The sequence below is a fragment of the Drosophila innubila genome (genome assembly GCF_004354385.1).
Source record: "Drosophila innubila isolate TH190305 chromosome 2L unlocalized genomic scaffold, UK_Dinn_1.0 4_B_2L, whole genome shotgun sequence".
NCBI lineage: Eukaryota > Metazoa > Arthropoda > Insecta > Diptera > Drosophilidae > Drosophila > Drosophila innubila.
The window spans coordinates 10,259,643-10,272,760 of record NW_022995372.1 but is presented as its reverse complement, the minus strand read 5'-3'; the positions used below and the strand labels follow the sequence as shown (position 1 = coordinate 10,272,760).

At 37.3% G+C, this 13,118-nt stretch overlaps 4 protein-coding genes across 4 annotated transcripts; 2 read left to right on the top strand and 2 right to left on the bottom strand.

Annotated features, from left to right (window-relative positions):
• Positions 1 to 437: 437 nt before the first annotated feature.
• LOC117781811 (UDP-glucuronosyltransferase 1-8) lies at positions 438 to 2,190 on the bottom strand. Its single transcript, XM_034618677.1, has one exon. It carries the CDS (start codon positions 2,125 to 2,127, stop codon positions 547 to 549), a length of 1,581 nt encoding a protein of 526 aa, XP_034474568.1. The 5' UTR covers positions 2,128 to 2,190; the 3' UTR covers positions 438 to 546.
• A 1,053-nt stretch (positions 2,191 to 3,243) lies between these two features.
• On the bottom strand, positions 3,244 to 5,031 carry LOC117781782 (cytochrome b5-related protein). Its single transcript, XM_034618643.1, has 4 exons — positions 4,760 to 5,031; positions 4,359 to 4,689; positions 3,911 to 4,293; positions 3,244 to 3,848 (listed from the first exon to the last, which is right to left on the bottom strand). The coding sequence occupies exons 1-4, from the start codon at positions 4,852 to 4,854 to the stop codon at positions 3,335 to 3,337; spliced, it is 1,323 nt and encodes a 440-aa protein (XP_034474534.1). The 5' UTR covers positions 4,855 to 5,031; the 3' UTR covers positions 3,244 to 3,334.
• A 2,220-nt stretch (positions 5,032 to 7,251) lies between these two features.
• LOC117781784 (cytochrome b5-related protein-like) lies at positions 7,252 to 8,911 on the top strand. Its single transcript, XM_034618646.1, has 3 exons — positions 7,252 to 7,714; positions 7,790 to 8,172; positions 8,253 to 8,911. The coding sequence occupies exons 1-3, from the start codon at positions 7,301 to 7,303 to the stop codon at positions 8,764 to 8,766; spliced, it is 1,311 nt and encodes a 436-aa protein (XP_034474537.1). The 5' UTR covers positions 7,252 to 7,300; the 3' UTR covers positions 8,767 to 8,911.
• Positions 8,912 to 11,388: 2,477 nt separating this feature from the next.
• Positions 11,389 to 12,966, top strand: LOC117781783 (cytochrome b5-related protein-like). Its single transcript, XM_034618645.1, has 3 exons — positions 11,389 to 11,802; positions 11,863 to 12,245; positions 12,326 to 12,966. Exons 1-3 carry the CDS (start codon positions 11,389 to 11,391, stop codon positions 12,837 to 12,839), a joined length of 1,311 nt encoding a protein of 436 aa, XP_034474536.1. The 3' UTR covers positions 12,840 to 12,966.
• The last annotated feature ends 152 nt before the right edge of the window (positions 12,967 to 13,118 follow it).

The following is a 13,118-nucleotide window of genomic DNA, read 5'->3' as shown; positions in this document are numbered from 1 at the left end:
GACAGAACTTATTTTTCTGTTTTCTATAAAATTGAGGTAAAACTGCGAGAAGTTTTTGGGTAAGCTTCAGGTTACTACTACTACTTCCCTCTTCACTAATGCGTTTTTACTTGTTTCTACATTATGTTAAAGGTATTATAATTTTTTTTTATTACAAATTAAAGTTGGGTTGAAAGTTTTAGCTGCAACCTATTTAAATATGTATTACAGTCCTAAAGCTCAAGAAATAAAAAATACGTTGAAAATTGTTAAAGCAGTCAAATATAATTTATTCAGTCACTCAGTCAGGACAAAGACATTTTCATATTTTATTATTTGTAAAATTATCAGAAATTCTACATAAACAATTTTATTATTAATTGAATAAAATATTTACAATTAAAGTACAATTAAATTAAAGTAAATTGTTTTATTAAGTAAAATATTAAAATTGACACAAAGAAATATGCATTTTGTAAGTTTTTTCATTAGCAGTCTAAAATATTTAACTTTCACTCTATTAATTAGTGTTTTTGAAAAGTCAAACTAATCTTTAACTATTTTAGTCTAATGTTGCTTTACTTTCTTATTGGCTTTCTTGGATTTGCAAAATACTTTTCGGTAAACAGATCTAATAATTATCCAATTTAGAAGCAGGACAATGATCACAACTGTTATCAGCAAGGCATAGACATCCAAGTTCAAGTAGGCCACAGAGTTCATGTGAACTGACGGACTCTGTAAATGGGGAGCACCGTGATGCCTCAAAACATACTCCGTCCAGTAGAGCACCGTCTGTCGAGCCGTCAGTGGCCTGTCCCGGTACAGCTTTGAGAATTTTCCAATTGCCGATTTGTACTTTTTATTTTGGAGAACTTCATGAATGGTTGATTTGAAGTTCTCTTCGTTGAGCTGAAGTAGATCCAGTGTGATTCCATAGCCGGAACTTTGCATAGAGTCCGCATTGGTGATTTGATCCCCAAAGACGGGTAGGGCTACCATAGGTACGCCGTGGTATTGCGCTTCCGTAATGCCGCCTTTGCCTGCATGGGTAATAAATAGCTTGATCTTGGGATGGGCTAGTATGTCGTCCTGTGGCAGCCACTTCTTGTAAAGTATATTTGCCGATTTGCCAGGAGTATTCTCCAAATCATCCCACTTCCAAATCACACGCTGTTTCAGTGAGGACAACGTCTTGAACATGGACTGCACCAGCTCCGGCTTTACAGATGTACCCTTGATATTTGAGCCAAGTGAGAGTAAAATGCCGCCATGCTCTGCATTGTCTAGGAATTCGGCAATATCTTTCGGCAAGGGATCGGCCTTATCCTTGACCTGTATACCTCCAATTTCCACGCTAGCCGGCACAAGAGGTCGAATTGGACCTTCACTGATCAAGTGACTGTTGGTAAAAATCATTGAGATATTGCGCTTAATTTCCTGAAAAGTTGAACAATCAACTGCCTTGCCAAATATCTGATTGTAGTACCTCTCACTACGATGGTTAAAGTATATGGCAACAATCCTTAAAAGCACACTTTTTCCTAGATTCTCGAGTCGTTTGCTAAAGCTCATTTTTTCACCACGACCTAACGAAGTGCCCATTATGGGGACGTATGAAATCTCTCCGGGATTGCCAACGAGCTCATCTAAGACGAGAACCGGTGCCTGCATCCAAGCCACAATTACAGGCACCTTCAACTTGTTGGCCACGCCCAGCTGGAAATCGTTGAGAAAGTATCCCATAAACATTAAATCAAACTTTGTCTCATATATCCGTTGGAAGCGTTCATCCGTCAGCAGATCAGCCTGCGATTCAATCACTGCATCCATTCCGCTCACAAGACGTAAAAGTGTATCAATGGCTGAGTGCTTTCTTCCCGTCATTTCCTTTAGTTGATTATCCATCGCCCTTTCATGCTCCTCCGACGCCGGCACCACGATCAGATGTATGTCCTTATGCATTACCGTCGGCTTTATCATCGACACCACGGTCACATTGTGACCCTCTTCGGCCAGCGCCTTAATCATGGACATGTGTAATATCAAATGCGATTGACTGTGGCTACTGAAGAGGCCCAAAATATTGGCACTCCAAGCGGCGGGAACCACCACCAATAGTGCGAATAACCACCGCAAACCACCCATTATGATTGCCAATAAGCGACTCTTCTATTCAACGACTAATTTCGAACTGTTTGAACGTCTGCAACCGAAAAGCAACCAAACAGTCGATTAAAAACCCGACTCTTATCGATCCAGTTGGACTCGTATTACTCACATATGTACACAGAAAAAAAATTCATTCTAAAAACTTGATTTTAAAACTTGATTTTATCTAAAATTCTTTAAGTATACATACATTCAGGATATAATCACTAAATTAAGATAATACGTAGATCAATTGGCAAGTCAAAGAAGCCTAAATGATTTAATCTAACTGAAAACAAAAATTACAGAACCCCAAAGATGTTGAGAAAAATCGGGCTTTACACGTATTTAAGTATTTCATACTTGGTTTATGAGAATCCGGGATTACCGTACTTCTGATGCCGCATTGGATTAATTTTAGCCCGGAATCCCGGATTTTTTTTTCTGTGTACTCATTTTAAAATGTTGAAATTTTCTGAAAGCCATTGAAATTATCACAGAAAGAAGAAGCAATGAATTCAGGTACACTGCAGTTGTACGAAGAACGATAATAATAATCAGTACCCGATAATAACAGTCATAGAACCATGTTTAACAAAATAAATCAATGTGATGGTAATGAGCTACAATGGCATGGATTACACTTATGTTACGCTTCTATTTTTTTAAGTAATAATTAATAATTAATTTAAAATTACAATTAAAGAATTGCGGAAAATTTAATATAAAAAAACACTAATTATGGATTTGAAAATAAAAAGTTTTTTTTATATTTTAAAATTCACCTCAAATATCTTTAATTATTTAAGACAATTAAAAAGATGAATAACATGAAACGTAGTTTTATATGCCATACAGAAAAAAAGTAGGGTATCATTACTAAAAAAAAAACCAAGCCCTATTGTGTATCGTCAGAGTGATAACGCATAAAACTTATGCTCCGTCTTTTAGTCTCTTCATATAAAAATGTGTACTCTTTGTGACTTTGTTCATCGCCAACTGATCTATAAATAAAATATGGCTTTCCGATGGTTGCTCAGTTATGGGAGAGAAATTAATTATAGCAAAAAAGGTTTCCAGTATAAAAAATTAAGGAAATCGTTGGGAAATAAAAATAGAGATTGCATTGTATTATATAATTTACCAGTTCTAAAAGAAAACCATAGCACTTAAAAATCCACGACCATTCATACACTTAATAAAACTATTTAAACTTCTTGCTGCCCGGTGGAATTGGATTCGGCTTTGTACGCAGTAATTGTTGGTTTTGACCCTTTATGTGACCCCAATGGTTGATTTCCCGCAATTCACTCTTGAACTCACGTAGGGTCTGACGCAATTCCGGGTACAGATGTTTTAGAATGCCATGGTCAAGAGTGGGAAACATATGATGCAGTGCATGCTCTCCAAAGTGGGTGAGAACCAGTAAATCGGACCACTTGATGTCGCCACGATCGATGATCGTGTCCAGCTGAAACAAACCCCAATCCCGATCAGTACGCGGTGCATCTCCATCATGATAGATTCTCGGGTCATGGTGAGCTGCAGTTAGACCAATAAAGCCAAAAAGGAAACTGGCCATGCCCACAATGATAGCCCAGTTGACGATCGCTGAACCAAGTTCCACATTTGTGGATAGATAAAGGAAGACGGGTAAGATGAGGCCCAAAAGATCGTGCCAGTACATAACGTTCCGTTTGACAACGGAGTAAACCAGACTGAGGAACAGAATTATGCAATTATTATACAAAAAAAAATATCATTTGTTTAAGTAACACACCGTTGTGAGATCTGCACTAGACTCAATACCGTATATATTACGGGTGAGATCAGTAAGGAGATAACTCGCTGCCGCTTGCTCGCATAATGTGGACTCGGCAGCCAACAGAGAAAAGGCTCAAACAGCGACATCTCGAGATCATGCAGAGAGTTGGTATAAACATGATGGGAGAGTGCATGAGAAATGCGCCAACAGTTGAAGTTCATCATTATTAGATTAAAGCTGTACATGCGCCAATTATCACGCTGATGGAAGTAATTGTGGGAGGAAGTGGCCAACCAGCAAAGGGCAAGTCCAGCAAAGGCCCTCAACACCATTGAGTCCAGCACTGTAGCTGTCCAGCTCAACAGAAAGACAGACAGTAAGATTCCGCTGTGAAGGAGCTAAAAGGAAAACAAATTATATATTATAATACTTAAGCATTTCTCAAAGTTTGTTTATAACTCACATCGGTCTTTCGCGTTGATCGATTGTCCAAGGATCGCAGTTTTTCTCTCACACGTTTTTTCAGGACCATATAGAAACCATTTTCTTTGAAAGTGAACTTGTAATTCCTAGGCTTTGAGGCCGATCGTACCTCAAATTTGCTAAGCATGCGAGCAGCATGTTCCTCGATGTGATGGGACTCAAAGGGCTCTGTGATATCGGTACCTTTCGTTCGTTCGATCCAAAAGGCACCGCCCGGGTGCCGTTGAGCAAAGTCTGTCAAGTCGTAGAGTTTATCTTTAATCCGCCAGAGACCCTCGGCCTCATCGTCGTTATGTTTACCCTCCAACCAGCTGAAACAAAATGGAAGTTGTTGGTGCTGCTAATGATAGCAAATTCTTATCTGTATCTAGAGATACGCACCTCTCATCGCTAATGGGAAACTTTCTGCGATAACTGGGATATGTTCGGGATATGCCAGAAACACGCCATGCTTCCAGCTCCACGTTGGGTGGCATTTGATTTTTTTTACGTTATTAACTCTTTCATTAACTAAATCCGATAGTTGCCCTCTAATCGCTGAACTTTAAATGTCCAAGTATTCAAAACGAAGTCCAATTCCAAAAATAAAACTGGTCAATCACCGAAGGCCGACCACAATCCACTGCTTGTCCGGCTGCTTTGCTTACGGAAAGCCAACTAAAGTCGAAACTTAAGCATCGCTCTGATTATTTATAAAAGCTCTCAACAATCGTATCAAAACATTCGAGCTGTGAACTTTTGACTGTGAACACATTTCTCTCGCCCTTATCGTGCCTCGTTGATGTTGATGTAAATGGAAATGGGCCACAGTGAAACCTCAGCTTAACCGCAGCCTATACTTACATAAGTACCAAACAGACAGATGTTACTATTTTAAATATTTCCGACTCTCTGATTCCCTCATTGCAATAAGAAAAAGTAGCCGAGTCAATATAGCAGTGTCCGTCTGTCTGTCTGCCTGTCTGTCTGTCTGTCTGTCTGTCTGTCTGTCTGTCTGTCTGTCTGTCTGTCTGTCCGTCTATATGAACACCTAGATCTCAGAGACTGTAAGAGCTAGAGACACCAAACTTGGAATGTAGTTCCTCTATATTGCAATCAGATCAAGTTTGTTTCAGAATTGGGCCACGCCCCCTTTACCGCCTAAAAGCCGACATAGAAAATGTATATTCAAATGATAGGAGCAATTTAAAAGCTAGTGACAACAAACTTGGTATGTAGATTCCTATATATTGCAGGTAGATCAAGCTTGTTTCATTTACGATCGGACCTCTATATCATATAGCTGTCATAGGACCGATCGGCCGAAAATCAAGTCTTAGTATAAAAATTTTTTTTGTTTCATGTGATATCATAACCAAACTTATAGAATATGCTTTTAAGTTAGTCTTATACATCCTTACCAGTTCAAATCGGTTTACTATATCATTTGGTTGCTATTGAAACAAGTTGTCGAAAATGTAATACAGCGCTCTGCAAGGGCGTCAAGTGAGCAGAATATTTTTGAATTTTAGCAGTCATAGCTTTTTCATAGTAAGTACGGGATCCTTGACAGTCAAGAGTGTTCGACTGTAGCTCCGTCCATCTAGTTTTAAATATTTACAAAAAACATATATGTGAAATTTCTATTTTGCAAAACACTTGTTTGACAAACTGTATGCAAGACTTGTAGGGTCACGATTTTTGTTGATAAATCTTATCATTTTGCTGGAAGCTCATTCAATACATTAAAAATTTAATTATAGAGTAGCGCAACTGAATGGAAATTGAGAAGGCAAATTATCTTTAAAATAATTTCAGCAATTGACACGCGATGAGACCCAAATGGTCTGAATAACATAAATACTTACAAAGACATCAGTTTGATCAGTTTGCCAGTCATCATTTGTCATCAAGTTAAATCAAAACAAAATTACGAAAAGAATAATGAATACCCTTACCAGTGCTTTGCTTGTGTATCTGTATTGCAAAACAAGTCACCGTTTGAAAATCATATGGAATGCCATTTGAGTACCTCTATAAAACACAACTTTTAAATTTCTTATTAAAAAATATGAATTCCATTAACTAAAACATGATTATTTGAATTATTCTATTTATGTTGTCAAATCCTATGTGTTAAATTTCTATGAAAATACTTAATGAATTCCTAAATGTTATTTAAGCATGATCATCTATATAAGTTCAATAGTACTATCGCTCATAATCAATCGCTGAGTTGTATATTGTTATAATAACTAGAAATCTACTTGTTCTACTTACTCTACATTTATTCAAAATATGATGCATCATGCTAAACACGACAAATCTAATAGCATCTATAGACTTGGTAACCTTATTCGCCATTAAGTATTAATTATTCTATATTATCATGTGAAATATTTAAAATGCTGTTTTGCATTGATTAACTTTATCTCATGTCTACAATAAAATATGAATCGTCATCGTGAGTACTACAAGCTTTGAAGTCTCCTCCTTAACCATCAATCTCCCGGCATTATATTTGTAATGTAAATGCTACTTATATACCCTATAATATTTGACTATAATTAATCAAGTGTTTGTTTGTCGGCGTCAGACCCTAGAACTCAGCGTCTTGAAATTTTTGGGGATAGTATTGTATTTTTTTTATCGCACATCCCCTGTCGAACCGAAGTTATGGGTGCTATGTCTGTTATTTAAACTGATAACACGAGAAGAAACCCCGTCTGGAATCAAAACGTTGCTCTGGGTTGCTACTAATTGACTGTCTGGACCGACTGGACTGATAGTTCGGTTCTTATTGCTTATCAAAATTCAAATGTTTTTATTTTTTTTTAAAAATACATTATTCGATTTTTTTAAATGCTTGAAACTGCGCCAGTTGTGGCTCAGTTTAATTGAGAGAGAGCTCGCAATAACATCGTTTAGTTCGCGCTTTTAAGGATGGTGATCGAGACATGGAAAGAGTGTGGCATTTCCACCAAATTTCCCACATATCGCAACTCGGCTCTGGTGACGGCGCACAGTTGGCAGAAGGGTAAATGGCAGGACGATGAGGCAGAAGGATTGTGGCGCATACACGACGGCATCTATGACTTTACGGAGTTCATTGATAAACATCCTGGCGGTAGTTTTTGGCTACGTGAAACGAAAGGAATGGATATCACCGAAGCTTTTGAGGCGCATCATTTGACCAAGACACCGGAGAAGATGATCCACAAGTATAAGGTGAGGGATGCAGTCCAGCCAAGGATCTATACGTTGACACTGCACGAGGATGGATTCTACAAGACCCTAAAAGGTCGTGTGTGCGAGAAGCTAAAGACGATTGACAATCGCCCAAAACGCAAAAGTGATGTAAGTAATCCTAAGTTAAAGTTAAAAAAATTCCAAAATTTTGTACTTATCAGTGATCTTATTGCTTAACTTTAGCTGATCCATCTAGGCTTACTGCTTTCCACGTATGCTTTTGCTTTGTTATCTGCGAAATATGACAGTCTCTTGGCCCTGATCCTGGCGGGCCTGACCCTCTGCTGGACGGTGATCGTGTCCCACAATTATTTCCATAGACGCGACAACTGGCAGATGTACACATTCAACTTGGGAATGATGAATTTCTGCTCTTGGCGCATCTCTCATGCACTTTCTCATCATATCTACCCGAACTCCTTCCTCGATTTGGAACTGAGCATGTTCGAGCCTTTTCTCTGCTGGATTCCAAATCCACACATCAAAAGTAAGGCGTTGAGATATTTATCCTGGATTACGGAACCAATTGTCTATGCTATTGCGTTCTTCCTACAAATGGGCACGCGGTAAGTAACTGATCTTAATCTCGATCGTGTTCTATCAATCTGTCAATCAATAATTTCTAATTTGTTGTCATTATTTCCAGCATCTTTTACTCGCTGCGCCACACAAATATTATGTACTGGCATGATTTTTTGCCCCTCTCTCTACCCTTTGTTATGTACTTCGGATCGGCTGGATCGGCGGGTCTGTTGTTATGTATACGCCAATGGATTTCCATGACGGCAATTGCTAGCACTACATTTTGCGTAATCGGCCTGAATGCCGCTCATCATGACCCCAAGATCTATCATGAAGGTGACAAGAATCGCGATGACCGTGACTGGGGATTGTTCCAAGTGGACACCATTATTGATCGTGGTGATCTCAAACGGTCACATTTCCTGGTTCTTACACATTTTGGAGATCATGTCCTACATCATTTGTTCCCCACTCTCGATCATGGACTGTTGCCGGCTCTCTATCCTATTCTCTACGAAACCCTTGACCAATTCAAGGGTCAGCTTCGTGAATGTAATCACATTGAGCACATTATTGGACAGCACAAGCAGCTTCTGCGCATAAAACCCAATAACAGGGCACCCGGAGAAAGCAAATAACTTTAGTACTGCATTGAGTTGAGCTTTGAATACTTAGAGCTAGCAACTTTTGTAATTAACAATATTATACATGCATGCATATTTCATTTAATTTGAAATAAATAAACTGTAGCCAATAGGTGTGCATTTCAGCTTTAAGGATAAATCACAATATTTAGCATTTGCAGCTTTAAACTTTTGTTTTTGTAAATTTTTCAGATAAAATATATATTTGAGGGGACCAGAAACTAGAATCTTTGAAAGTACTTTTAATTTTTGACGGAAGGGAATTTTAAAAATTTTTGAATTCTCTCCCTAAAATTTCTTAAATAAAAACCATTTTTATTTATAATTTTTATGCCTGTCACTTAAAAAAAGATATAAGAGTATATTGTGAAAAAAAGGGCGGTTCTTTTCTTCATGTCCATAGTAATTTTCATGAAAAATGAAGTAATTTGGGAGTATATCAAATTTTTTCCACGCCACCATTGTCCCATGCAAATCACAAGATAGAACTCTCTTGTTTTTGAATAACGTTTTGTATAATTTTAGCTTTTACTCTGATTAATCTCATTAATATCAGATAAACATAGCGGTATTAATCTAGGTTAAATGATATTAAACAATTCAGGCTCCTAAACGTATGCAATAATTGATACACCGTATGGCGTTGCCCGTAGCAACACGGAAATAATCATAGTAGGCACAGTAGGAACAATCGGTCGAAAATCAACTTTTAGTACAGAGTACCTGGGCACAGGGTATCCTACTGTCGAGCGTGTCCGACTGTAGCTGCCCACTTTTTTTTATAGTTGTTTATACTTTTTTTATTTTTTTTGAATATAAATCTATATTTTTAACTTTTTTTATTTCTGACTCTTCTCCTTAGCATGGCACAGAGTAGGATTTGAACCCAGGACTTCGGACTGAAAAAGTTCTGTCTGTAGCAGGTCAGCAACTCTAACTATTTAGCCAGCGGACTTAACAGGAAAATTTTCCTATTTTTTGTCTAACATAAATGTAGCAATAGTATAAGTTATTAGTTAAATTAAAGTTTGTTTTATTTATTTTTAATACGTTTTCTATTAAATTCTGACATCAATTCGATGAACTTTTATCAACTTTACCGCATATTTAAAATAAATATGATTTAAGTTTATAATAAATATGATATGTTAAATTTAAAGTTTAATACGGCTCAATTTATTTTCCCTTTTTCTCTGTCTGTTCTGACTAGTTTGTATAATTGTTTTTTAATTGAAAATTCGATCTTTTCTTTTAATAAAATATTTTAGTAAAACAAAATTTTTGCACGATGTAAATTTTTGGTCATAGGTCTTTGAATAGATCCAGGGAATGAAAAATGTTAGGGTGGATTAACAAAAAAATCGATACTGCGTCAAAATTAAAATAATAGGATTAATATGAAAATAAATTTGTCGATTTATCAGTATATTTTTACATCACTAATCCTAAATACTCGTAAATTTCAGATTATCGCATTTGAGTGAAAATTGAGCAGAAAAATGATATTTAAATGAACTTTAGCAATTGACTCGCGATAAGACCCAATGTGGTCTGAATAACATACTTATAGACATCAGTGTGGTGAGTGCACCGGTCCCAGTATTGCTAGTCATCGTGTGATATCAAGTTATGTCAAAAGTAATCTACTAAAAATTTGAATACCCTTTATTAACTTATATATTGAAGAACTATGTATTATAAATTATAAAAAAAAAATGCAATTTTCAAATTTTGACGGTGTATTACAATGATCAAATTTTGAAATCAAAATTTCATGTTTTAAAATGACACTCCGATTAATATTAACATGTTTTTTTTTAATTATTCCATATTTGTTGTCTAGTTTTTCTCTGTAAATTCGTAATCATAACCCGAATGTTATTATAGTGCGTTCTTATCATCTTTGATATTGTTCTTATTGTTCTTTACAATAATGAATTTAACAATGAGAACTTACAATGTCCACCTCAAGAAAATAAAAAAAAAAAAAAAAAAAAAAAAAAACTAAAACTCGATTATAGCATACGTTCCAATACCAAAACATATTCATCCACAACACTCTACATTCATTTAAATTTTTGATGTCTCATGATGAGTATACAAATCGAATTGCATTTATTTTATAGACTCTGTACCCATATTCTCAGTAAGCATCAGTCTTCCTACTTAATACCCCCTAGTGTTTTGCTATAATTAATTTCAGCCTATCTCTGGATCTTCGTATCAAGTGTTAGGTTTGACTCTGCTTTGACCTTAGAAGTCGGTGGCTTGGCTCACACTCAACCCCCGTGGATGCAAACTTGTGGAAGCCTGTCTGGTATTTAGACTCATATCACGTGTAAGAAAATTAGATCCCCGTGTGTTCGTCTTAATCAGTGTGGGATCAAAGCGCTTGGCTGGGGTGCTAACATAATGTTCACATAGTTGACAACTAACAATCAGGACAGACTGGACTGATAATTTGGTTTGTATGAGTTAGCAAAATGGAAAATTTTCATTTATTTTATAAATTTATTACGTGAAAAAATTGTTAAAATGCGGAAACCTGCGACGGTTGAGGCTCAGTTCTATTCAGAGACAGCTCGAGGTAGCATCGTTTAGCTCCAGTTTTTAAGGATGAATACCGAGAAATGGAAAGAGTGTGGCGTATCCACCAAGTTTCCCACTTACCGCAACTCGCCTCTGGTGACGGAACACAGCTGGCAACAAAGTAAGCGAAAGGATGATGGGGCCGAAGGATTGTGGCGCATACACGATGGCCTCTATGATTTTACGGAGTTCATTGATAAACATCCTGGCGGCAGCTTTTGGATACGTGAAACGCAAGGTATGGATATCACCGAAGCCTTTGAGGCGCATCATTTGTCTACGACGCCAGAGAAGATGATCCACAAGTATAAGGTGAGGGATGCAGTCCAGCCAAGGATCTATACGTTGACCCTGCACGAGGATGGATTCTACAGGACCCTTAAAGGGCGTGTGCGCGAGAAGCTAAAGACGATTGACATGCGACCTAAACGCGAAAGTGATGTGAGTAATTTAAAATCCAAAAAATTCTGCAGTGATCAGTGATCTTATTGCTTTTTTTAGTTGATCCATCTTGGCTTATTGCTTTCCACGTATCTTTTTGCTGTGGCAAGTGTTAAATATAACAGTTTGTTGGCCCTTATCCTGGCGAGCGTTGCTCTTTGCTGGACTGTAAACGTGGCACACAATTATTTCCATAGACGTGATAACTGGCAGATGTACACCTTCAATTTGGCAATGTTGAATTTCTGCTCATGGCGCATCGCTCATTCCATGTCCCATCATATCTATCCGAATACCTTTTACGATCTGGAGCTGACCATGTTCGAGCCATTTTTTTGCTGGATTCCCAGTCCATATATGAAAAGTAAGACAATGAGATATTTATCCTGGATTTTGGAACCATTTGTCTATCCGATTGCGTTATTCCTGCAAATGGCCACGCGGTAAGTAACTGATCTTAATCTCGATCGTGTTCTATCAATCTGTCAATCAATAATTTGCTATTTGTTGTCATTATTTCCAGCATCTTTTACTCGCTGCGCCACACAAATATTATGTACTGGCATGATCTTCTGCCCCTCTCTCTACCTCTTGTTATGTACTGCGGATCGGCTGGATCGGCGGACCTCTTGTTTTGTATACGTCAATGGATTTACTTGACGGCAATTGCTAGCTTTGCATTTTGCGTAATCGCGCTGCATGCCACTCATCATAATCCCGAGAGCTATCACGAAGGTGACAAAATTCACGATGATCGTGACTGGGGCTTGTTCCAAGTGAGCTCCGTCGTTGATCGTGCTGATATCAAATGGTCACGTTTCCTGGTTATTACCCACTTTGGAGATCATGTCCTGCATCATTTGTTCCCCACTCTCGATCATGGACTGCTGCCGGCTCTTTACCCTATTCTCTACGAAACCCTCGATCAGTTCAAGGCTCAGGTGCTTGAATGTAAAAACATTGAGCACATTATTGGACAGCACAAGCAGCTTTTGCGCATAGAACCCAAACAACGAGCACCCGGAGCTGTCAAATAATATACGTGCTGCGTCATAGAGTTGATTGCTTTATAAGTACTTTGTACTAGGAATTTTTGTAACAAACAAAATTATATATATTTCTATTAATTTAAAATAAATGAACTATAGGATCAGATTTGACTTATTTTAAAGCTCTATTTAAAATTATTATATATAGTAGTTCACGCTTTAAAGTCTCAACCTTTTGCTTTTGCCGAGCTTACCTTAGTTGCATTTTTGTTAAATAAAAACAAATTGTGCTAATGATTTTTTTTTTAAATTGATTTACATTTATTT